The sequence below is a fragment of the Rhinopithecus bieti genome, unplaced genomic scaffold (genome assembly GCF_001698545.2).
Source record: "Rhinopithecus bieti isolate Rb0 unplaced genomic scaffold, ASM169854v2 scaffold_6717, whole genome shotgun sequence".
Lineage (NCBI taxonomy): Eukaryota > Metazoa > Chordata > Mammalia > Primates > Cercopithecidae > Rhinopithecus > Rhinopithecus bieti.
Genome location: NW_016805334.1, coordinates 477,383 through 504,655, shown reverse-complemented (window position 1 = coordinate 504,655; position 27,273 = coordinate 477,383). Strand labels below are relative to the sequence as shown.

The window sequence follows — 27,273 nt, the reverse complement described above, 5'->3', positions numbered from 1 at the left end:
GGAAGGGGACAGAACTAGAAACCCCAGATAAGGAAAGAGAGATAATACCACTATTTCTTCAGCAAAGGAAATTAAGAGACACTGCAAATAAATACTGGAATTGTTCTCTGAGGACAAAAACAACCATGATATTAAATACACACATACACATGCATGCATATATGTACACACATGAAGGCAGGAAAATGGATATCTCTGAAATAGATTAAACAATGAGTGACAGAATAACGACAGCTTTCTGCCCCATGTATGGTGTCTGGCTGGGAAAAAAAATGTCAAAAACGCAATCATTTAAAAACTAAATATAAATCAGAAATTTTCTAAGACAAAACAGTCTTAGAAAAGCAAGGAAAACTGTCAGAAAAGAAAAAACTAGTTAAAGGATATATTTGGTTTTGTATTTTAAAAAATTAAGTTATTAAAGAAAGTTAAACATAGCTTCTTCACTGGAATTTTTTTTTTTTTGAGACAGAGTCTTGCTCTATCGCCCAGGCTGGAATACAGTGGTGTGATCTCGGCTGACTGCAACCTATGCCTCCCAGGTTCAAGTGATTCTCCTGCCTTAGCCTCCCAAGTGGCTGGGATTATAGGTGCGTGCCACCACGCCTGGCTAATTTTTTGTATTTTTAGTACAGACGGGGTTTCACTGTGTTAGCTGCGATGGTCTTGATCTTCTGACCCTGTGATCTGCCCGCCTCAACCTCCCAAAGTGCTAGGATTACAGACATGAGCTACTATTCACGGAGGTAATTCTCCAGCAAATCAACCACTATGAGTTTGTTTCATAAGGCCTGCAATAAGTGGGCCTTTTGAAACAAATGAGGAAATGGGGATTTAATATGGTTTGGCTATGTCCTCACCCAAATTTCATCTGGAATTGTAGCTCCCATAATCCCCACGTGCTGTGGGAGGGACCCAGTGGGAGGTAATTGAATCATGGGGGCAGGTCTTTCCCATGCTGTTCTCATGATAGTGAATAAGTCTCAAGGGATCTGATGGTTTTATAAAGGGCAGTTCACCTATACAAGCTCTCTTGCCTGCTGCCATGTAAGATGTAACTTTGCTCCTCCTTTGCCTTTCGCCATGATTGTGAGGCCTCCCCAGCCATGTGGAACCTCTTTCACTTCATTAAACCTCTTTCCTTTATAAATTACCCAGTCTTGGGTATGTCTTTATTAGCAGCATGAGAAGAGACTAACACAGGGTTGAGATAATATCATTGGATTATACTCAACACTCAACATGTATGCCCACAGAAAGATATTAAATAAGACCAATCCGATCAAGAAATCAAGTTCTCCAGATGAGGGACACTGGAATTGCTTTTTTCTTGCAGAAGACCTAACCCAGAAGAGTCCAAGCAAATTCAGTGTTCCTGTCACTGTATTCCTGTTTCTGTCTGGTCTGCACCATGGCAAGCACTAACTGGCTCCGCACTTCCCGCTAGCTGGAAGGCCCAGATATTGACTTCCAAATATTAAGGGAAGAAGTGTGGGGGGTGGGAGGGAGGATAGTCAAAGACTTAATCACAAGATCTGAGAAATCTCTGTTTTTATACTCTTATCTCCCACATGTTCTTAGAAACCTACTATCTGACACAAATAGACCCACAATAGATTTTTCTGAATATGGAACTGCCAAAGCAACAACCTTCCATTCTACAGAATTATTATTATCACTTGAGAGCACAGATTAATTTCCATCTTCCATGGGGGTATACAGAAAGAATTTTTTTAAAGTTTGATTTATTTAGAGTAAGTAGATATCTTCAGAGAGATTTCTAATATACAGAAAGTGGGACTTCTTTAAGTAGGTAAGAAATATTAGTACTAAAATATTTTAAAGAGTTAACCCAAATAAATTCCAAGTATGTTTTCAAGAGTAATCAGAAATTTTAAGTTGGCATTTTGGAGCAGGAAAGACATTAATATTCAACAAGAGAAGAAAATCAACCTATACAAAGATCATGTCCAAAGCTTAATTTATACAGTTATAAAATGTGTATAAAATGTGTCATTATCTTATTTTAATAAAATAACATTTTGTTATGTTTGTATTTCAAAGATGCTGAATACAGCTCTTGTAGAGTTATGCCTGAAATGAGTATGATACATTTATCATTGTGAGAATATCTATTCCCTAAAAAAAAAAGTCAGACATAGAAGTCAAATGTATCAGGCAAGGTGAAAAATAAACCATTATCCCTTCAAAAATCAAACTGCATTTTTGCTGACAAGATAAAAGACACTGAAATATGCACAAGGTGGCATGTACTTATCAAGGCAGGCTTTCTTCAATGACGAAGAAATGGAAAACACACCAAAACTTCTCCCACTTTACTAATTCACATCACTCAGGTAGCACATCTGTCTTCATAGACAGCTGGCAAACTCTTCAGAAGCAGACCCCCTGTTACATGTTGAATTGTGTCCCTCAAAATGGTAGGTTCAAGTCCTGACTGGTAGTACCAATGAACGTGACCATATTTGAAAATAGGGTCATAATTAAGATGAGGTCATTAGGATGGGCCCTAATCCAATAACTGGTGTTCTTATAAAGCGAGGGAAATTTGAGCACAGAGACACAGAGGGCCATGTGAATAGACTGGAGTCATGCTGCCTCAAGCCAAGGAAACCCTGGGGTTCCTCCCCTAGAGGCTTTGGAGAGAGCAGAGCCCTGCCTATATCCTGACTTCCAACTTGCAGGCTCCAGACTGTGTGAGAATAAATTTCCGTTGTTTTAAGCCACCCAATGTGTGATACTTAGTTTTGGAAATGATACTTGGAAACTCATACCCTCTCTCAGTCATCATATTGTAGAGATGTGAGGAACAAGGAAGAAGACAGGGTGGAAGGAAGTAGGCATCATTTTTAGAGTGATTTGGGCTGTCAGTTATCTCTTAAAGGATAAACAGAGCTGTGGATTCAGAAATTCCCATAAAGGTTCATTCTTCTTTGGTGTCTAGTGTCTAACAAGGGATGTCCCTTTCCAAATCCCATGGAGAAAAGTACCTCATTTCCCAGAGAAATGCTCCTGCCCCCTTGTGAAAAAGCAAGATATTAAAATAACATATAAAAACATCACAGAGACTAAAACAAGAGAGGCGGATAACTTGACATAAGTAATACAGTGTTCTAGATAAGAAAAAAAATTGCCTGCCTCTAGGCATAAGCTTATGGTAGAATTAAAATGTTTCACCCAGTCAAAGCTTCAAGCTGCATTTATATTCCTCGGCAAGGTAGAAAAACATACATTGAAAATGGAGGCCTCCAATACATCCAGGAGTCTAGTAGGTTGATTTGTTTGAATCAGTGCAGTCAATTCAGCTTTCGGAGGACTAGATGCACCATCATAAAACTAACAGTGGTATTATTAATGTATACTAATTAAACATAAGTTGTACTCCTTGGTATTTATGAGTAAAACTGTGCTAATTCAAAATCTTAAGCCCAACAATGTAGCAAAAATAATACCTTTTGACCAAAATGTTTTGTAACCCATGACAAGGATAATTTAGACCAAAACTAACAAAATATATTATCAAAAGTAGCTAAAATTGAATTGTGTAGAAGAAAAGAACTAAAACCCCAGGACACCTCAGGCGTGTCAGAAAATTCTAACATATTTCAATACAACTGCCATCATCTACTAAATTTAGAAAATTACTGCAGTTTCACAAGTATGGATTATTCACAAATATTTTTTTTCTCTGATTTAATGAGCCCTGCTGGGTAAAGCTGTCATGTCGAACTCAGGTTAATTTAGGGAAACCTGCTTTTTCCAGATGGCATCAAGGAGAACAGACAGTTAATATGAGACGCTAAACTCAAAGTCATATCACACAGTATTTATCTTAATGTGGAATGCAAGAGCTGTTAGCCCCTGAGCCCACTTTGATCTATTTCTTAAACCAGCCTTCTACTGTGGAATTCTCCACACTGCTCCTAAAATGTCATGTTTCTCTGGAATTCTCCACGCTGCTCCTAAAATGTCATGTTTCTCTCTCAGCAGCCAACCAGTGTTACCCAGAAAGTCTGTAGCAGAGTCAGCTGCAAACCTAGCTCAATCACCTTCCCTGCTTTAGACAAAACAAAATAATAGCACATCCTATGTCTTCTACTGCAGCAAACACATGGCTAATTGAGTGCCCAAAAGTTTACCAGTGTTCCAGATTAATTTAAGAAATTCTGCTCTATAAATCTTTGGACATTTTGTATCTCTAGCCAGGAGCTATTCACCTGCCAAAATGCTGATTAATTGACTGTGTGTCATATTTCTAGTCTTCTTATTTGTTGATAGGCAGCTGTGCCCCAAGTTTCTTTTACATGCTCAAAGCCAATGTCTTGGAAAGTACAATTTGGCATGAATTTCTTGGTCTTAGTAAACAAAGAAACTGCCTATCTCCAAATAGTAGCACAGACTAACCCAGAGATGTTACTAAGGGAGAATAACCCAGCATTAACAACCAGAGCAATGCTGTAAAAATACAATTCACATTAAAACTTGCAACCAAGAAAATGTGGTGGGGAAATGCAAGATCTCCATCTTAATCTAGTATTCTCAAACCAGCTTGAATACCGAAATCATCTAAGGCAGTCTTTTAAAATGCTGATGCGATTCCACGCGAAACCCCTCTCCTACCCTCATGTTCCTCCTTGCGACCATTTTATGGAGTGCGCTAAAAAAAAAAAAAAAAAAAAAAAGAAACTGGTTGGGTTTGGGGGAGAAAATGATTCTATAAAAATAGATTCTCACCCCCCCCCACCGTCTTACATCTGAATCAACTGGAGTGACTCAGGCACTGGGATGTTTCAGAAGCTCTCCAAGATAATTCTAATGGTCAACTATAGTTGAGAACCACAGATAATAGCAGAGTCAGCAAACTTGCTCTATAAAGGGCCCTATCATAAATGTTTCAGGCTTTGTGGGCCACTGAGCTCTATCACAGCTCCTTAATTCTGCCACTGTGGCACAAAAGTAGCCACATACATATGTAAATGAATTAGTATGGCTGTGTTCCAATACAGCTTTATTTATGAACACTGAAATTTGAATTTTTATAACTTTTCTACATCACAAAATATTCTTCTTCTTTTGACTTTTTTTCAATCATTTCAAAATGTAAAAATAATTCTTAGCTTACAGGCCATTCAAAAATAAGTGGTAGGCCAGATTTGGCCCAGCTGTAGTTTACTGACCTCTGATCTATACTGCAGATTGAATATACTCCCACTTAATTCTTTCTCAAAAACATCTGCTCAGTGACTCGCTCAACCAGTCCTTGAAAAGATCCCCTTCAAAGCATGAATACCTTCAGATTCAAGTTGGTCCAGGCCATACGAGGCAGCTGTATTAACGTGAGTAATCGATGGAACAACAGTTCTTCTCTCAGAGGACGTCTCTGAAGCAGGAAGTGCAGGGGAAATGCTGGGTTCCCCCACCATTATTCCAGGGGGTGTCACTGGAGATCCCAGAACTGGTGTGAACTCCTCATTTGGCCCTGTGACTGTGTCCGTTTGTTCTGCCAAACACAACAGACAGGACTTGACCCACAAGATAATCATTATGGCAAATGTAAGCATGTATTTTCACTTTTTAGGCAAGAAATGATTAAACCAGTATCACACAATACAGTAAGTTTGGCACTTGGGTTGGCTGTCCTTTCCCATACTGTATTAATCCAACTCCTCAAAGCACAGACTTTCAGGAAAATGTGTTGTCTTCCAGGAAACGTATTATCTCTAATCAGAACTTTGTTTTTAAATTTTAATCTCCCATTTATTCTATTGGCAATATTATGGATGTTGTAGGATTTTATATTATATATTGCCAAAGGTAAAATATTTAACAAAAATATATTAAAATACATTTCAAAGACTACTTTGGAAAGACAGAATGTCTTTCTCAAAATCAAGTCATAGAGTAAGAGCCTTGATCAGGGTCTGGAATGTCAATTTAAAACCAGCCAAATATAGCCCCAGAAATTCCCAAGTCCAGAGACTCTAGAACAGTAGTAGCTTTCACACAGCTTTAAAAACTTCACTGCCTTTAAGAGATCAGAGCATTTGAGGGCCTCCTATATAGAAAGCACTTTGTAGACATTATTTCAAATTCTTAAAATAACCTATAAAACAGATAGGCATTATTTAGAGGTGAACAACCAAAGCTTACAGAAGTTAAGAAACTTAGCTTGAGGCCACAATATTAGTGAAAGCCAAATTTGCGATTCAAATTCAGGTCCACGCTGTTTTCACCTCATCCCCCCTGGCTCCTTGCAGCAGAGTTACCAAACAGGAAGAGCCTTAGAGCCTTCTCAGAGGGTCTGGCCTTTGAGGACCCAGAGGTGAGCCACCAGGAGACCTTACTTACAAACTAAACCCTTGTCCCTTTTCTTTTTTTTTTTTTGAGACAGAGTCTAGCTCTGTCGCCAGGCTGGAGTGCAGAGGTACGATCTCGGCTCACCACAAGCTCCGCCTCCCGAGTAGCTGGAATTACAGGCACATGCCACCACACCTGGCTAATTTTTTGTATTTTTAGTAGAGACGGGGTCTCACCATCTTGGCCAGGATGGTCTCAATCTCTGACTTCGTGACCCACCCGCCTCAGCCTCCGAAAGTGCTGGGATTACAGGCCTGAGCCACCGCGCCTGGCCAACCCTTGTCCTTGTAAGGCTCTGTCACACCTCTTCAAACAAGACACAGTTCGCACCCCTTTCCAGGTAAAGGTGTGTGTGTGTGTGTGTGTGTGTGTATGCACGCGTGCACGTCGGCTGCCAATGTTGGCTGCCTCACTCATTCTATTCCTCGTCCACTTAACAGAAGAGATCCACCCCCAAAACAGAGTCCAATTTCCTCCCTTACAGACCTTCCACAGTGGGAGTAACTTCAAAAGACAAAGGGATGACTGTAGTTGAAACTGTAGTGGCCAGAGGCTCCCATCTTCTTGACAGTTGAGTAACACCAGGAACGTCAGACACAGGAGAGGGGTCCTCCTTTTCTTCCTCAGTCTTGCCCCTGTCTCTGATAAGCTCCAGGGTAGCAACCTGCTCTTGTGTCACCACGGATAAAGTGGCATCTGGCTCTTGAACAGCTGTTGTCATCTCTGGAGTGATGATGTCTTAAAGGGGGGAAAACATTTTAAAATAGACCAAATCCCTATTTTAAAAACAACAAAAAGAATCATGATATGATTAAAAACTTGGGGGGAGGAGAGCAGATGCTATTTCAGGAACTGGGAAAGCAAAGAGAGAACTCAGAAATAAAATGACAGTAAATAAATGCTTTCTCTGTCACTGCTTTCAGTAAACGTGAATCAATCTACAACAGAGATAAAGAAGTTCATGGAAAAAGCTAAAATGAAATCTAAAACAAAGTAGGAAGATCAATAGCTGAGCTCCCTTTCAGGCACGATTGAATGTCAACATAATCAGTTTGTTAAGAAACAAATTATACAGAACCAAGCTACACTCAAAAACTCTCAGAAACATTTGTATACAGTATATTAATTTTCACATTTGCATTTCTAGATGGTCAAGGAAGATAGCATTTTAAAATAAAGGAGTAATAATTACAATAACTAATATTTACTGAGTTTCTATGTTAAACACCATGGTAAGTGCATGGCATACAGTATCTTATGTATGCATCCTCCCATATGTGCTACAGGGAGATAGGTGCTAGTATCATTCCATGGAAGCTGCATCATAGCGCTCAAGAATGCAGGCTCTAGAGCCAACCTGCCTTAGTCACTTACTAGCTGTGTGATCATAAATTATTTCACATATGTGGGCCTTGAGTTTCCTCAGCTATAAAATGGGGATAATAATAGTATCTATCTCATAGAGCTGCTACAAAGATTAGATAACACAAGCAAAATACCTAGTATTCGGTAAGTATTCAATAATTACCAGCTATTATAACTCCACTTTATAGAATTTAGGTTTAGAAAAGCTAAGGAGCCTACCTTTGGTCACATAGCCAGCACTCTTAACCACTGTGCTAAGCCCAAGGAACAACTTAGAGACGCCTCTGTAGAAGATGTGCACTTGCTTTTAGATCAGAAAAGGAAATGAATAGAACTGGTAGGGTGTGACATTATCTGTCACAGGTCCACTTTCTTTACAACATTATAATTCCCTCAAATACAATATTAAAGACTATAATTATACTCTGCTTTCTCTTCAGATCATATAAATGTTTTGCCTTCTACAGACTACTTATAAGTCAAGATTTGCCTTCTTATGAAGGGGCTATGCTAGAAATTTCAAACACTGTACAGAGCAACTACTAAAAACTTAATTTCTTGAAAACCTTATTGTCTCTCTTTTTTAAAATATCAGTTCTAGATACTAAGTATTTTAGCAAGATCGGTAAGTTATACAATGAAAAATAACATTCTAGGGATAACTTAAAAAAGGTTTCTCAAAGTTTTTATTAATGACATGCCGGGTGCAGTGGCTCACGCCTATAATACCAGCACTTTGGGAGACTGAGGTGGAAGGATCACAAGGTCAGGAGTTCGAGACCAGCCTGGCCAATATGGTGAAACCCCATCTCTACTAAAAATACAAAAAAATTGGCCAGGCATGGTGGCACATTCCTGTCATCCCAGCCACTTGAGAAGCTGAAGCAGGAGAACTGTTTGAACCCAGGAGGTAGAGGTTGCAGTGAGCCGAGATCACGCCACTGCACTCCAGCCCGGATGACAGAGCAAGACTCCGTCTTAAAAAAAAAAAGAAAAAAAAAAGTTTTTATTAATGACATCATGGCATATCCTATTACTTTAAAAAAATGTTGCCTCAAAAACAATGTATTTGCTTTAAAATAATGTGTATTTGTTTGTTTTTCACTATAGGCAGTTCCTTTTCTTGGTACTCATCCAGATTACACTATTTTTCCTTTTGAATTGAAGAGATTTTTATATTTGATGGATTAATATACCTGGTTACAGGACAAACATGTGAGTTAGGGTAAGGTTCTCACATGAGCTTCATATTTGCACTCTATATCATTGTTTGAATTTTGTCTCTCTTTTATTCCTTTCTCCAATATTACCGTAAATCCCTAGAGAGCCAGGATTCATTGTCCTTCTGTACCTCCAGCACGTAGGGCAAAGCTCTGTTTGCCACAAGAAGACAATAACATATAGTTTTACCATTTTAAGCAGTAGGAGTTCTCTCTGTTGCCCTCATTTTTTTTTTTTTTTTTTTTTTTTTTTTTTTTTTTTTTTTGAGACGAGTCTCACTCTGTCGTCCAGGGTGTTGAGTCAGTGCTGGATCTCAGCTCACTGCAAGCTCCGCCTCCCGGGTTTACGCCATTCTCCTGCGCTCAGGCCTCCCGTGTAGGGCTGGACTACAGGCGGCCGCCACCTCGCCGGCTAGGTTTTTTTTTTTTTTTTTTTTTGTATTTTTTAGTAGAGACGGGTTTCACCGTGTTCGCCAGGATGGTCTCGATCTCCTGACCTTGTGATCCGCCCGCTCTCGGCCTCCCAAAGTGCTGGGATTAACTGGCTTGAGCCACCGCGCCCGGCCTGTTGCCTCATTTTTTAAAAGCATTAATGAACACTTTTGAAACACATATACAAAAATAATATGCAGGCGCTGTTTGTATTTTATGAAATAGCAAGAAATGTCAAAATGCATAGTATTTTGAATAAGATAATTACTGTTAGAGAAAAAAGTGAGAACTAGAAACAGTAATAAAAAAATTTTTAAATAAACTTTAAATTTTCCTTAACATCTCTCATTCTTCCTACTTTCATGTTGGAGAAAAAATATTACAGTTTTTTTTTTTTTTTTTGTTTTTGTTTTTTTGAGATGGAGTTCGGCCTGTCGCCCAGGCTGGGAGTGCAGTGGCTGCGATTTCAGCTCACTGCAAGCTCTGCCTCCTGGGTTTACGCATTCTCCTGCCTCAGCCTCCCGAGTAGCTGGGACTACAGGGGCGCTGCCCCTTGCCTGGGCTAGGTTTTTCGTATTTTTTAGTAGAGATTGGGGTTTCCTGTGTTAGCCCGGATGGTCTCGATCTCCTGACCTCGTGATCCGCCCGTCTCGGCCTCCCAAATGGCTGGCAAAGTGCTGGGGTTTACAGGCTTAAGCCCACCGTACCCGCCTATAAGATATATTTTGAAAACCTGATCTTCATTTGGAAGCAGCTGAGTCAAAGGGCTAACTTATAATTCTCAACGTACTCATCTGTTAATATCCAAAACACCAAGAAATCAATGCATATTCTGAAGAAGATAATGTCCTAAGTGGTCCCTGGACTCTAAAGATTAGCATTTGAGGTTGTTTACTTCAGAAAAAATACTATGATCACCGAAAACTGGAGGTATCTAAACTTTTCGGCGCGGGAGCCGGTGGCTGACGCCTGTAAATCCCAGCCACTATTGGAGGCCGAGACGCGGATCACGAGGTTAGGAGATCGAGGAGCGCATCCTGGCGAACCACGGGTGAAACCCCCGACTCTACTTAAAAATACAAAAAAAAAAAAAAAAAAAAAAAAAGAAAACTAGCCGGGCGAGGTTGGTGGCGTGGCCGCCTGTAGTCCCAGCTACACGGGTAGGCTGAAGGCAGCTTGAGAATTGGCGATAAAAACACACGGAAAGGCGGAGCTCCTGCAGTGAGCGTGAGATCCGGCACTGCACTACAGCCCTGCGGGCGACAGAGCCAGACTCTGTCTCAAAAAAAAAAAAAAAAAAGCCTGTCCAAAACATTCTGGCTATTCTATAACAACTGCTGTCAAGAACTGCAATCTTTCCCATTCCTTTTAACTCTATGGGACAAAAAAAAAAGTAAAACAAAAGGAATAAATTGACTGTTCCTCTTGGTACAAAGAACATTTAGAAATTGTTCGATTTTGGATAAGGTAGGCCTGCATGGTTCTCTATCCTCATTTGGAAATCCATTGAAAGGATATTTACTGAGTACCTACTATGTGCCAGGAATTGTGCTATGTGCTAGGAATAACAAGAAGTGGCCTGTTAAAAGATTACAATTTGCTGAGGCAATTATGACTAAGTACAATATTCAAAAATCAAAATAATCAGGAAATTACCAATTCCATTTTACTTCTTAGGCTGTATTAATAGAAGCCAATACAAGTTTAGTACACAAGAATCATGGATTCAATTGTGCAGTGAACAATCTGGGGCTATATGACTTAATGCTCCAAAAATAAAAGTTCTATGAAGAACTGAAGTAAACTTGTTGCTCAGTCCTATCTAAGGTCTTCATGGCCATGTGAACCCAACTCCATGTAAAAACCAACTTACAAGACATTTTATGAAAGCTTCTATGAAAACAGCATACTAGGTCTTTCAGTCTTTAAATAAAAATGACATGTAAAATTCAATCTTTCTTTTGTCATTTATCAGGTGATCTTTCACCATTTTAATTCAATCTCAACACCTTATAAAACATATTACTGATTTGATATTTTCCATTAATTGGGCTAATTGGCTGAAGTAACATGTTGTACATGTTCCAAAACAATTTGAAATGAGCATGTAAACATTACAGTAAGCTTTTCCTTTCCAATGTTGTTATCTGTCCAACTACCCATAATAAAAGAAAACCATTATCCATCAACAACAAATAGAAGGCTTTTCAGCTTATAATATTCACAGATGCAAAGGCTAAAAGAAAGTAGAAAATGCAGAACCAAGCAAGCAGATGATTTATCTTCCACCCTACCTACCCTTCCTTATTTCTAAATGTCCTCATTTTAGGAACACAAAATTAGAAAATTCATATAGTTAATACCATGAGATAACTACAGTACTTACCTAAAACTTTTTTTGTAAGAAATATAAGGGATGTGAGCATATTTTACAACAATGTGTATGTAAGTATCCAAGATTGTTTATTACAGTTTAAACATATAGCTAATTCTTTCATATTTTCTTGTATATTTATACATTTTCATAGTAAAATGTTTGAAAAATATTAGTCTAAAATAAAAATAATAGTATCAGGGTTTCTCAGCCTCAGAGCTATTAACATGTTGGCTGGGATAATTCTTTGTTATGAGGGGCTGTCCTATGTAGTCTAAGATATTTAGCAACATCTTAGCACCCCTCAGTTCTAACAACGAAAAAGGTCTCCAAACATTGCTAAATGTCCCCTGGGGTAAGGGTAAAGCAAAACAAAACTATCCCCCGTTAAAGAACACTGGTCTATAGGCAGGATTTATATTTGGGTGTAATTTTTTTTTTCTTTTTCTTTTTTGAGAGGAAGTTTCGCTCTTGTCACCCAGGCTGGAGTGCAGTGGCACACTCTTGGCTCACTGCAACCTCTGCCTCCCAGGTTCAAGCAATTCTCCTGCCTCAGCCTCCTGAGTAGCTGGGATTACAGGCACCTGCCACCACGCCCAGCTAATTTTTGTATTTTAGTAGAGATGGGGTTTCACCATGTTGGTGAGGCTGGTCTCAAACGCCTGACCTCAAGTGAGCTGCCTGCCTTGGCCTCCCAAAGTGCTGGGGTGACAGGAATTGGGTGTAATTTTTATATAAAATAGATGATGTATTTGTATGCTTCTGCTTTTCTTTATTTTTCAAATTTCATTTTTTTATTCCTTTTCAGAGAAGGGGTCTCACTATATCACCCAGGCTGGTCTCAAACTCCTGGGCTCAAGCAATCCTCCCACCTCGGCCTCCCAAAATGCTGGGATTATAGGCATGAGCCACTGCACCTGGCCTGCTTTTCATTAAAACTTCAATCTATTTCTAAATTGCCATTTTAAAAAAAATTGAAAGTTTCTAAATTAAACCAAAGCTTGTTTTTTTCTTTCTTTTACCTTTCATTGTATTTCCCAACAGTTGGTCTGCCTCAGACTCATATTCTGAGACAGAAACAGTGGTCTCTAAGAAAAACGGGGCATTGTTTTCCTTGGTAGATTCCGTGAAGTCTCCCGTACTTTGGAGCAAGTTCACAATGGAAACTTTCATGTCTTCCATTAGACTTGTGGGGGTAAAGGAACTTGGATCGGTGAAAGCAGGTGATCTCTCATTCCCATGCACTATTAGCAGGGCTGTGCCCGTGTGTGTTTCCCCTTCAGGCAGCTCCAGAGCCACCTCTGCAGCCTCTGTCCAAGGCTGGCCCCCTTCCATACCCTCATGGTTTACTTGTGCTGTCTGAGACATCTCCGTTCTCACCTGAGTCTCTTCATTGTCTCCAAGCTTGGGGGTCCTTATCCGGCTTACACTCTCTAATTTGGTGTCATCCCACTCATCACTTAAGGCAGAAACAGCTGGAACAGCTGCGCTGACACTCACTGTGACTTCTGGGGCTCCTAGCAGACTGTCAGTTTCTGGCTCAACACTCAGGGTGTACTCGGAAGTTGCAAGTGGTTGCTTGGTGGCAGCAGCCTGGGTGTTATCAGCTGTCATCTGCGAAGGCTTCTCCTTATCAGGTGTGAGGCTTCCAGGCTCAGTGCCTGCTGTGGACTCAGCACCAGGAAAATAAGTTGTCCCGTGGTCTGTGTCTGCTTCAAATTTCTCAGTCCTCGGATTGGTGGTTAGCATTTCCTTAGTATTCACATAGGATGAAGGTGAATGTCCCAAACCAGCTCCTTCCTGACTTTCAGTTGCAAGTGATTGGTTATCCATATACTTCAGAAAACCTTTTGTGGTTTCTGTGATCTCTTCTACAATGGGCTGAAAGTTAGTGCTTGTAAGGAGTTCCTCCTTTCCATCAATAGTCAGAGAAGCAGTCGCAGTGATAGCAATGGTTAACATGGCCTTGGAAAGTCCACTTTCAGGAGATATTCTCTCTGGTTGGCTAGAACCAAATACTTCTTCAACTGCTGGGACAGCTGACTCAGTAGCAGTGGAAACACCAGGGCGTTCAGTCTGCATGAGCCCAGCTCGTCCAGGCTGGGTTTCTTTGTTAATAGAGAATGCTTTATTTAATGATGTTGCCGATGGTCCTGCTGACACCATCATTGGATCTTCAGAGACCACCAGTTGGGGAGTCTGCTTTGAGGTAATGGAGCTATTTTCTAGGTCATCGGTGTTCATCTTATCAGACTGCCCTTTTTCCGCATGAACATGTGCTATCTCCCTCCTTTCTATTTTGGGGAAGGCCAGACATTGTGTGGCAACGTTGAAAAGTAGAAGGTTACAGAAAGCCAGACAAATGTGCAATACAATCGGTCCACTCATAGTGGAAGAGAAATGGCACGTACACTGGCAGAGTTGACAAGTCCAGTAATTGAATCCTGCAGAAAAATAAAGCATATCAAACTGTCATATAAATACGTGTTGTAAATAAGTCTCTTTAAATTAAACCGTAAGTAAAATAATCTCCTTGACTTTATAACACACAGAGATGGTAGGTAGGAGAGGACTGTTCTATTTCTTTGTACCTTTGAGACATGGATAACCCAGTTCATTTTTCCCTGCTGAATTTTGCTGATTTAACTTGAAGTTCCCTAGAAAAAGGTACACATAGTTCAAGTATTAAGTTCATTGTTTCTTAAATACCTACTTGAAATAAATTACCCTTGAAGTCACATTTGCAGGAAAATAAGTTGTCCTGTGGTCTGTGGACAAATTCCTCTATTAACCATGTAGTCAAATGATGTAGAAATAGCAACATGTCAAAGAAATAAAAAGTAAGTCTTGTACATTCATTCAAATAACTTTTTAAGTGTTGCCACATTCTGAATGCTTGTGGCCCCCAGAATTCATGTGTTGAAACCTAATCAGCAACATGGTGGTATTAGGAAGCGAGGCCTTTGAGAAGTGATGACTTCATGAGGGCAGAACCCTCATGAATGGGATTTGTGCCCTTATAAAAGAGACCCCAGGGCCAGGCACGGTGGCTCACACCTGTAATCCCAGCACTTTCAGAGGCCAGTGTGAGTGCATCACCTGAGGTCAGGAGTTAGAGACCAGCCTGGCCAACATCGTGAAACCCCGTCTCTACTAAAAATACAAAAATTACTGGGAGTGGTAGCAGGCATCTGTAATCTCAGCTACTCAGGAGGCTGTGGCGAGAGAATCGCTTGAACCTGGAAGGCGGAGATTACAGTGAGCTGAGATCATGCCATTGCACTACAGACTACGCAACAAGAGCAAAACTCTGTCTCAAAAAAAAAAAAAAAAAAAAGAGAGAGAGAGAGAGAGACCCCAGGCCAGGCGCGGTGGCTCATGCCTATAATCCCCGCATTTTAGGAGGCCGAGACCAGCAGATCACTTGAGGTCAGGAGTTTGAGACCAGCCTGGCCAACATGGTGAAACCCCATCTCTAATAAAAATACAAAAATTAGCCAGGCATGGTGGCGCAAACCTGTAATCCCAACTGCTCGGGAGGCTGAGGCAGGAGAATTGCTTAAACATGGGAGGTGGAGGTTGCAGTGAGCTAAGATCATGCCACTGCACTCCAGCCTGGACAGGAGACTCCATCTCAAAAATAAATAAATAAATAAATAAATAAACAAATAAAATAAAAGAGGGCCAGGCAAGGTGGCTCATGCCTGTAATCCCAGCACTTTGGGAGACAGAGGCAGTCAGATCACCTGAGGTCAGGAGTTCAACACCAGCCTGGCCAACATGGTGAAACCCCGTCTCAACTAAAAATACAAAAAAATTAGCTGGGCGTGGTAGCAGGCATCTGTAATCCCAGCTACTTGGGAGGCTGAGGAAGGCGAATCACTTGAACCCGGGAGGCAGAGGTTGCAATCGGCCGAGATCGCGCCATCACAGTCCAGCCTGGGCGACAAGAGGGAAACTCCGTCTTGAAACAATAAAATAAAATAAAATAAAGAGACACCCCAAGAGCTCCCTGGCCCCTTCCACCATGTAGGACACAGCGAAAAGGTGCCTTCTGTGAACCAGAAAGTGGACCCTACCCAGACACCAAATCTACTGACACCTTGACCTTGGACTTCCCAGTCTCCAGAACTGTGAACAATAAACTTCTGTTGTTTACAAACATCCTGTTTATTATACTTTGTTATAGCAGCCCAAATGGACTAAGAAAAGTGTGTTTGAAAACACTAAATATCATCATTAAATGCTGAATACCAGTTACTTTTAAGAGTTTTTAAAAGTAAGTAAATAGTTTTCAATGAAAATGTGTCTTTTAGCTCTTTTTCTTCAGCGAGGCAGCCGAGCAGCAGACGCAGAGATGCAGATCTTTGTGAAGACCCTCATGGACAAGACCATCACCCTTGAGATCGAGCCCAGTGACACTATTTAGAATGTCAAAGCCAAAATTCAAGACAAGGAAGGGTATCCCACCTAACCAGCAGCGTCTGATACTTTCTGGGAAACAGCTGGAGGATGGCCGCACTCTCTCAGGCTACAACATCCAGAAAGAGTCCACCCTAAACCTGGTGCTGTGCCTGCGAGGTGGCATTATTGAGCCTTTCCTCCGCCAGCTCACCCAGAAATACAACTGCGACAAGATGATCTGCTGCAAGTGCTATGCTTGCCTGCACCCCCGTGCTATCAACTGCCGCAAGAAGAAATGCCACAGCAAGAACCTGCACCCCAAGAAGAAGGTCAAATAAGGTTCTTCCTTCCTCGAAGGGCAGCAGCCTTCTGCCCAGGACCCATGGCCTTGGAGCCTCAATAAAGTGTCCCTTTCATTGACTAGAGCAGAAAAAAGAAAAAAAGAAAGAAAGAAAATATGTATTTTAAATGCTTAAGTCATTTGTTATTCTCTGCAACAACTATACAAATTACAGGCAAAACATGTTTCAAAATTGAAGGATTAGAAAGGTTTAAGAGTTTAAGCAAGGTTAATAGTTTCAGAAAAAAACAAAATATATTTTAAAATTAGCAATCTTTACTGAATATCCATTATTATAAGATAAAAAATGTATTGTAGTATTTAAAATAAACTACTCACATTCTCATTACAACTAAAACTATATTAAAATTGTTAATTTTCCCCCAAATTTAAGGGTTTCAGTTCTCTTTTTTATCTATGTTGCTGAGTAGGACCTTTTCTCTTCCCATCATCAGAAATTTCTCAGAGATGCTGCAAGTTTTCTAGAAAATTAAACCTTGAAACTAAAATTCTAAAATAAAAACCTCAACTTTATAAAGTTTACATTTTTTTCTTTCTTTCATGTCTAATCATTCAATGATCTAAGTTAAGCAAATGATGTGCACATGTGAAATTTATAAATTTATTATCATAGGGCCTTCTTCCCTTAAGGAGTTTCAAAGCTTCCATGTGTTATCTCATTTAGTCTTGTAGGTCCTTTCAAGAAGGAAGAAAGGTAAAGTCCTCAGGACATGATCTACACGGCTGAAGACAAAAAGAAGGCTGAATTTTCTTTCCTTCCTCTTTTTTTTGTTTCTTTTCTTTTTTTTTTTTTTTTCTTGAGACGGAGTTTCACTCTGTTGCCCAGGCTGGAATGCAGTGCGAGTCAGCTCACTGCAACCTCCAGCTCCCGAGTTCCTGTGCCTCAGCCTCCCGAGTAGCTGGGACTACAGGCGTGCACCACCATGCCCAGCTAATTTTTGTATTTTTATTAGAGATGGGGTTTCACCATGTTGGCCAGACTGGTCTTGAACTCCTGACCTCAAGTGATCCAACTGCCTCAGCCTCCCAAAGTGCTGAAATTACAGGTGTGAGCTCCCCTCCCCTTCCCTTTCTTCTCTTTTTTTCTTTCCCCAGGCTGGACTTGAACTCCTGGGCTCTAGCAATCCTCCTGCATCAAGCTCCTAAGTAAGTAGGACCACAGGCATGCACCACCACACAGCACAAGAAGACTGACTTTTTCTATGTGAGAAAAAAAGGAATCCATGGATTTAGAGCCAAGGCTTCCTGCCAACTACCACCACCATATGAGTGTACCATCTTGGAAATTGGTCCAGCAGCCCCACTCAGCCCTTCGGATGACTGCACCCCTGGCTGACATCTTGACTACACCTTCTTGAAAGACTTTGTGCCAGAACCACGCAGCTAAGTTACTTCCAAATTTGTGATGCATAGAACTGGTACAAAATAACAAATAATTATTGTTATTTCAAGCCACTAAGCTATGGGGTAATTTGTTACACAGAAATCTTGAGTCCATGATGCTTCAGGGAAATACAGGAATGGAATGGCATCATGAGTATAATAGTATCATGTGCAGAAAAGAAACAGCATATCAGGGATTACAAATTTAGCAGAAGAAAACGGAAGCCAGAGATGACTAAAAGAAACGTAAGTCCCCAAAGAATCTGCAAGGATAATGAGAGGGATGCTAAGTTTCCCCATATGCAAAGGGGGTTTGAAACAAACATATCTGAATATTAAATTACATACTGTTAGTTAGCATTGTTTTTGTTTGTTTGTATGTTTGTTTTTGAGATAGGGTCTCACTCTGTTGCCCAGGCTGGAGTGCACTGATGCCATCTCGGCTCACTGCAACCTCCGTCACCCAGGTTCAAGTGATTCTCCTGCCGCAGCCTCCCAAGTAGCTGGGATTACAGGTGCCCACTACCACACCCAGCTAATTTTTGTATTTTTAATAGAGATGGGGTTTCACCATGTTGGCCAGGCTGGTCTCGAACTTCTGACCCCAAGTGATCCACCTGCCTCAACCTCCCAATGTGCTAGGATTACAGGCATGAGCCACCATGCCCATCTTCTCTTTTTTTGAGACAAGAGTCTTGCTCTGTCACCCAGGTTGGAGTGCAGTGGTGCGATCTCAGCTCACTGCTCCCTCCACCTTCTGGGTTCAAGCGATTCTCCTGCCTCAACTTCCTAAGTAGCTGGGATTACAGGTGCCCGCCATCACACCCAGCTAATTTTTGTATTTTTAGTAGAGATAGGGTTTCACCATTTGGCCAGGCTGGTCTCAAACTCCTGACCTCAAGCAATCCACCCACCTCAGTCTCCCAAAGTTCTGGGATTACAGGCGTAAGCCACCACACCTGGCTGCATTATTCTTTTTAAAAAAGAGAAAATGGCAAAGATATTTGATAAAGAGGAAACAGCATGTGCTACAGCATGTCAACATTCTGGACATTAGTTATCACTGTACTTTAGATGAGCTAGGATGTACTCTAATTCATAGCCAGGTAACAGATCACTGAATTTGGCTTGATGCCTCTATTTGCCTTCCTTAAAACAAAAATGTAGTGAAGGGGCCAGGTGCCGTGGTTCATACCTGTAGTCCCAGTGCTTTGGGAGGCCAAGGCAGGAGGATTACCTGAGTCCAGGAGTTTGAGACCAACCTGAGCAACATGGCAAAATCTCATCTCTACAAAATTAGCCAGGCACATGCCAGTAGATCCAACTACTCAGGAGGTTGAAGTGGGAGAATCACTTGAGCCCGAAAAGTCAAGACTGCAGTGAGCCATGATCACACCACTGCACCCCATTCTGGGTGACAAAGAAAAGCCCCTGTCTCAAAAACAAACAGACAACAACAACAACAACAAAAACATACGAGGCCGGGCGCGGTGGCTCACGCCTGTAATCCCAGCACTTTGGGAGGCCGGGCGCGGTGGCTCACACCTGTAATCCCAGCACTTTGGGAGGCCAAGGCGGGCGGATCATGAGGCCAGGAGATTGAGAACATCCTGGCTCACACGGTGAAACCCCATCTCCACTAAAAATACAAAAAAATTAGCCAGGAGTGGTGGCGGGCGCCTGTAGTCCCAGCTATTCAGGAGGCTGAGGCAGGAGAATGGCATGAACCTGGGAGGCGGGGCTTGCAGTGAGCCAAGATCGTGCCACTGCACTCCAGCCTGGGTGACAGAGGGAAACTCCATCTCAAAATATATATATTATCATATATATATATATATGATAGCTGTGAAACAAGAGTATTGACAGTCAATGAAATTACACCTTTGGGTTTCTGTTCAGACAAATTCACCTACTAAATTATATCTATGTGCTTGAAGAGTCATAAAAGCTATAGAACTCTGTGGTTCATTCCTGATCCATTCAGGTAGCTGCTCCTTCCTAAACAAATACTTGTTCTATTCAGTGAAATCTTACTAAACACGTGGCCTAAAACCTTGGCCCACATGACCCCATACTTCTGAATAAAAATCTGAAAACCCCAGGCCATCATGAATGGTAATAGAGTTTAGAGGGACTTGGGCTGGCATCAGAAAAATGATTCCTGAATCGTAGCTTTATTGATGTTAAAACTTGCTATATGATACTGAGCAAGTGGCCCCAGTTTCTCCTTTGACAAAATGAGGAATTAAAATAATCATTGAAATCCCTTCTTCATCCACGATTTTATTCTTATACCTCACCTATATGACATAAAATAAAACTACAAATATTTCTATATTCCTATAATGTTGCCATCAAGTAGGAAAGGCACTCAAATGGTGGAGCAGATGCTTTATGTGTTATGTGTATGTTATGGAGTCGTGTGGACTGAGAGAAAAATTTTACAAACAAATCAGACCAAGGGAAGAAGGGATAAATAATAAAGACAATACAGCCCCACTGCCTTTCCAAAACATAATTTTCCTTCAAAGTTTTATTTTCATCTGTATCTTGGGTTTTAGAAGTTTTGTGTGAAGGGAATTCTGCTATTGCTCCAAAAGACTTTCCTTCTGTGATTGTCAGCCACCTGCTTTCTAAATTCAATTACAACAGAAAGAGTGGGGGTGAACCACAAGCCTTTGCTTTTTTCCCCCTTTTTCATAGGCATTTATGCAAGCTTTCTCTATGTCTGTGTATTGAGGCCATATGTTCCCTCTCCCCACTATTGAAAGCAACGCTTGTACGTTAAAAGGAAAAAAGACAACCTGTAAGAAGAATAACAGGGAACACGCCTGCAACTCAGATAAACTGATAGATGACCTTCAAATTCCCAGATTTTCTCCATCTTTCAAAGCCCAGTATAGGTTCATGTAGTCACTCCCATTAGTCTGATGTCCCACAATGGGAGTTACATGACGCTCAAGAATAAATAAGAGAAGACTGTTGTTAATTCGACAATATTTCTAAACCTAAATAACCATCTGCAACCATATTTTAAGGCTATGAGCCTTTTCCTTTTTCCTCAATACTGTATCCTCTTCCTGGCAATGTGCCTGGCACAGAAGAAATGCTCAGTAAATATTGGCTGAACAAACAGATGAATGTCTACAGCCCACTTTGCTGGAAGAAGTGGAAGGAGGAGACATTCCATTGCATATTAGAATTCTGTGTCTTAATTATCTTCAATTAGCTCAATCATAAGAATATTTAACAAACAAACAAAAAGAACATTCCTCTTACTTTTCCCTCCCACTGTGTATTTGGATGCTGCTTTCTTTTCACTGTCTCTCTCGATGCAAATTAATTCAGATAAATAAGCTCTAACCAAATTACCAACCGATGTTGGGTATCAGCTTTGAATAGCTTAAAAAGCATCTCCTTCAGAGCAGGTCAGTAGCACTTTGTCGATCATTTGCTATCAAGGTATCTATCCTAATAGCTTGGCAGTCTTCTGAACAATTTACTGCATTTCTGCCACCAGTGAGCAAGATAAGCTGTTCTGTCAGGCTTTATCTTTGACAATCTTACATAGCTACAGTCCAGAATCTGTTTCTTTGTCAAGTCTAGGCATATTCAAGTTTCAAAGACAAATGAAAGGCAACATAAAAAAATACCAGCCTTGGCCATCTGGTTCATCAGATTTTGTAAGCACTGGGTCAATATTTTTTCCAACTAAAATGAATACTGCTATTTCAGTACATTACCAAAATGAAAACACAAAAGGGAAACCAATATGTTAAATCATTCTCACCAGTGATGAAGCTACTATTTCCAGTGTAAACTGAGTTTCACATATAATATTAAGGCACAATGAGCATCGCCCCAAGAGTACTCAAGACAAGGGAGGGCTGTAGAGTTTGCCAATAAACTGGTGACAGTTGGCTTTATATTTTCATTTTCTTATGATATACACAAAAACTACAGAGAGCTACTGTGGGGTAGGTGAAGAAAGCTACCTCATCTTGGCTTTTCATTGTCAACTGTAAGTTACTTTGATGACACTTCAAACACAACCATCTTCATCTGAACTTTGGTGGCCACCTTGAACTCTTCTCTCCTTTACATTCTAGATTCACAACTGCTGTGGATCCTCCTCTCATAACTTCTTTTGGAATTGTAACTTCTGATCACCTCACTGGATTGTTAGTATTTTAAATGCCTCTTAATCGATGACCTTGTCTAGGCTCTCTCCTCTCCAATCTATTTTATATAATCCACTATCTTATATAATCCAGATTTTTTTTTTTTTTGAGACAAAGTCTCACTCTGTCACCAGGCTGGAGTGCAGTGGCGAGATCTCAGCTCACAGCAACCTCCGTTTCCCAGGTTCAAGCGATTCTCCTGCCTCAGCCTCCCAAGCAGCTGGGACCACAAGTGCGCGCCACCACTCCCAGCTAATTTTTGTGTTTTTAGTAGAGATGGGGTTTCACCATGTTGGCTGGGATGGTCTCAATCCCTTGACCTCATGATTCGCCCGCCTCAGTCTCCCAAATTGCTAGGATTATAGGTGTGAGCCACCACACCCAGCCAGTTTATTCTGAAGACTAAAAATTGCAATAATCAATCAAAGACAGCTACCACTTGGGAGCTGCTATGTGCCAAGCATTCTAAGTGCCCAATGGAAATTATCTTATTTAATCCTTACAACAACCTAATAAGGTAGATACTGTCGTTATTCCCACTTTTTAGATGAGGAAAACAACAGGCCAGTAGAGGATAAGTAACTTGCCTAAGGAATAGTGTCTGTTTTTGATCTTTTGGATTCTGTAAGAATTCAAGGTCCCTACCTTTGCCACACAACTCTCTGCTTTCCTAAAACACAACATATAATGTCCCCAAATATACAATTGCCAAGGTCCATATCTAATAATGCAACCCCGCACCATGGTGCCCAGTATAAACACCATCATCAGTCATATACATAGCACTTTTAAGTGCCATACTCATCTCAGGCTCTTAAGTTGGTTTTTGTTTTGTTTTGTTTTGTTTTCGAGATGGAATCTTGCTCTGTTGCCCAGGCTGGAGAGCAGTGGCATGATCTCGGCTCAAAACAACCTCCACCTCCCAGGTTCAAGCAATTCTCCTGCCTCAGCCTACCGAGTAGCTAGGATTATAGGCACCCACCACCATGTCCCACTAATTTTTGTATTCTTAGTAGAAATGGGGTTTCACCTTGTTGGCCAGGCTGCTCTCGAACTCTTGGCTTCGTGATCCACCCACTTTGGCCTCCCAAAGTGTTGGGATTACAGGCATGAGCCACCGTGCTCAGCATTCAGGCTCCCAAGTTTTGAGGATGACACTGTACGACCCGTGGTTCCCTGCCCAGGTATCCAAACCCTGGCCTCCCAGGTCACGTCCCATTCTGGCCCATTCTTTCCCCACCCTTCTCCTAGCTCCTGTAGCATGAATTGTCATGTAAGTCTCAGCACCTCAAATGAGATTGTGTTCTTTGCACACAAACACTAGTCTTTACCATTCCTTTTTTTTGCCACATAATTAGCAATAAGGGTAGGCACAAAGAGGAGAGATTCCATAAATATTTGTTGGCATGATGTGAATACAAATAACCATTGAAGAATGTGAAAAAGAATGTTTAGAGTCTTTATTTTGTACTGGAAGATTTTTTTAATGACATTTCATGGTCTAACTGTGTCTAATTGTATGTTTTATTCAATACCTAGCCAATTTTGTCTACTTATTTAATGTGCCACTCTAACAATAACTTATATGTTCTCATTTCTGCTATATTTTAACGTTTCAGAGTTTATTTCATACACACACACAACAGACCAACAGTTGCAGGTAACAAGTCTTACAGCTTCAGGTCAACATGATTGAAATGCCATCTCACCTTTTGAAATACAATTAGTGACTCTCTGATGAGGGGGAAAGTGTCTTAATAATCCTTGTGTCTTCATAATCTTTCCATCTTGTGTCTTTGTGTCTTAACAATCTTCCCATTTTGTTCTTTTCATGACCATTCCTCAATGACTAATTTATCATTGTCTTACTTTTCCTTTTTTTAAATCCTTAAGGTTCTTACTGCCAATACTATCTTATTGCCAATACTATTGTATTTATTTAAAGCTGAGCTTATAAAGACTTTCACCCTATTAGCCCAGCTGTGGCACATGGCATTAAGGTACCACATTTCTGATTCACTGTGCTACTGACAATCATCACTGGTCTGTTATATTGCTTTAGGATCTGGGCTGCAGCTATCCTTCACCATAAATTAAATAGCTGAATAACAGACGATCCTTTCAGCAGCATGTTCCATCACAATGGAAGGAGAAGGAGTAAGTAACCACAAAGAAAAGCATGGTCCCCCAGGAGGAAAGCAGCCCCAGAGCTGGCAGTAAAGAGGGTAAGTAGGCTGGGGTCAAAATAGCTACTCTGGAAACTAAATACCAGCAAAGCAATTTACCATCCCTGAAGACCATACCTAAGTCCTACATACTGAGCCCACAAGCTTTAGTCTCTACAAATTAGTGATGTAGACAAATGAAGATATCCGTGCTTATCACCCCTAGCATATCACCTCATCCCTGGTAAAAGGAGATGGACTTGAAGATTTAAAAATAGGTTTATTTGAGTTCCAGCTCTACCTTAGGCAAATTGCTGAAACTCAGTTTTCTTGTTGCAAAGTAGAAATAACAATGCTTGTTACATTTTTTCTAAGGGTGGAGAACACACACAAAAGTGATAATAGACATAAAAGCCGTTTGAAAAAAAAAAAGTACAGTATCATGCAATATAAGATACCAGCATGCTACTGACATGCATTCCCATCAAACTACAGAAATGTGAGCAATTTGAAGCATCCATAACATCAGCCACAAATGGAGTAGCATTTTTTTCACCAAGTTATTCCCATGGAGCTTCCCCCTTCAGTTTTCACGTAGACAATGTGACCTGAGAGGCTTCTGCTGTCTGCAGAATCCTATCCTGATCAAGCTTGATCAACAAGCTCTTCTCCATCCATCAGACAGTTTATTCCAGTGACCCAATTGGACACTTCATTTTTGTTTTTTGTGGTACACAAATGTAGCCATTTGCTTAACTAGATCTCTAAGTAGTTGACATTTAAAGGGAAGCTGAAACTAGCTTCAGATACTTTCCTTATAATCACCAAGTAAACACAATATGGAAAAATAAGATTGACCTCACATCTTGATTAGGGAATGAGTTTTCATTTTACAAAAATTAAAACCAGGTTCCCTCTGAATAGACAGCTTCCCTACATGAGAATTTTATAAGCTCAATTAACAAAATACAATTCCATACACAACTTTTCAGACAAACATCTACAGAATAAAGGGCAAAGGACACCTTTAGTTGGAGAGCGGACGTTTTCCACAACAGATAAACCTATTTTCCTCATTTTGATTCTATACTTATATTTAGCATCAAACCATTTCTGTAATACCAAATTATAATATTGTAAGGATCTGGAAACTCTGGAATATATAGTAAGAAACCTCCCATGAAAACAAAGACAAATTCACATCTCTCTAATTGGCTCCGTTGCTGTAGCTACCTTACACTTGGTGAGCCTTGGGAATTTTTATGAATAAACTCAACCAATGTCAAATCTGTCTGCTGCACAAGTGCTTGGTTCATTATTATGACAAATACAAAAAATACCACTTTATTCATAAGAGCAAGTCAGAGTACCTTTAAATCTGTGTGTGTAAAAGAAGCAATGTTCTGATACTGTGAAACCTTACCCGGTTGTGTGTTTCAATAGATGCTACTGTGGGGTTCCACTGGCATGTGTGCCAAAGTCAATGACTGTAGATGCTTGGCTTAAAGGAGACTCCTTGGAGCCCAACAGCATCACTTGTCACCAAGGAAATAAACCAAAAGAAAGAGCAGGCATGTGAATTCTGACCACTCAAGAATTTTTGTCCTTTGGAGAAGAGATCCTTCAGAACTCTAGGGATGGTTTTGCGAACTACTCAACACTCCCCCTCAAGTTTCAAACTAAAACTTGCAAAGAAAGAAGGCAGACACTTTAAAGCAGCCATCTCTCCTCTCTTCCACATCAGTTCTGCACTGAAATTGGATGCCAAGTGCGAGGCGGATCCTAGGGATCATCTGGGAATGTCAAGGATTTCTCATCTTTGAGAACCCAAACTCTTAAGGGTCCGGACCTGTTTTGTTCGCTCCTGCTTGCTTCCTCGCCAGCCAAGGTTCTACATGTTTGGAATCTACACAGGTCAGATTCTGTCAGTGGCCACGAGGCACATGAGACATTTGGGCACCTCCGGCAGCACCTCCCAACTATTACAGAGTCTCAAGCAGAGCCTCGCCTTCCCCAGGTCTAACCCGCAGGCCCTCTTTTAATTAAGTGACCTTTCCAAGGAGCGTCCTCCAGCCGCGTCCTGGGGGACGGGTCAGCGGCTGAGCAAGGAGGCTCGACATCACTGCGCTAAACACTCAACTGTTTGTTTTCTGCAAAGTGGCCGGATATATTTCGGTGGCGACCGCAGCCCGATTCGCTCCTCGATTGTTGGGCTCTGAGTGGCACTGGGGACACTGCGATCGACGGTTTGAAAGGAGTAAACCGTTGTTTTCGGGAACTTCTCTCTCACTGCTGCGGGATTGCGAGCGGAGGGAGAAAGAAAAGCCCACACAAAAGCAGCCAGCCCTGCAAGCTCCGCCAGCACAAAGGCCGGCTCGCTGGTGCGGAGCTAGGAGGCTGGGCTGGAGCAAGGAGTGCCGTGAGTCCTCCGAGGCCTGCGCGCCGCGCCCAGAGCGCCCGGAGCTGCCCCCGCGCACCCCGCACCTGGGCACCGCGCTCTGGAGGAGGCTCCGGGCGCACGCCTGGCGCACCCAGAGCTGCAACGTTCCCGGGACTGCACGCTCCCGGGACGACCCCACGCCACTGAGGCTCGGTTCCGTCCCTGCCCCGGCGCCACGTCTACAGCCGCGGCCGCCCAAGTGGCCGGAGCCGGGCTCGTCCTCACCTGTGCGCCTTCAGCGGAGCAGCGCGCGGAGGACAGAGGCAGCGGCGGCGCGGGCGCTCGGCATCCCCGCGGCGGGCCCTGCGGCGGCGGCGGCGACTCCCTAGCTGTCTGGGACGCTAGGGGGAGGGCGCTTCGCTTTGTTGCTTATTCATAAGGCCGCGGCTACGGCCGGGGATTGGGCGGTGAGTAGGTGTGCCCGCCCCGGCTCTGCTGGCACTGACAGCCGACGCCGTCGCCCAACGCCCCTCGGCGCCCACTTCCCCGCCTCCGCTCCCCCGCGGGGGCGGCTTCTGCTGGAGTCCGGGCACCTGGGACCCCTCGGAGATCCCGTGCTCCGCTTCCCCT

At 41.7% G+C, this 27,273-nt stretch overlaps 1 protein-coding gene and 1 pseudogene across 1 annotated transcript; one reads left to right on the top strand and one right to left on the bottom strand.

Moving 5' to 3' along the window:
- Positions 1-5,270: 5,270 nt before the first annotated feature.
- On the bottom strand, positions 5,271-27,080 carry ARMH4 (armadillo like helical domain containing 4). The gene is made up of 4 exons (XM_017872193.1): positions 26,929-27,080; positions 12,792-14,213; positions 6,865-7,116; positions 5,271-5,521 (listed from the first exon to the last, which is right to left on the bottom strand). Exons 2-4 carry the CDS (start codon positions 14,155-14,157, stop codon positions 5,271-5,273), a joined length of 1,869 nt encoding a protein of 622 aa, XP_017727682.1. The 5' UTR covers positions 14,158-14,213; positions 26,929-27,080.
- Positions 16,094-16,511, top strand: LOC108529726 (ubiquitin-60S ribosomal protein L40 pseudogene; annotated as a pseudogene).
- Positions 27,081-27,273: the final 193 nt, after the last annotated feature.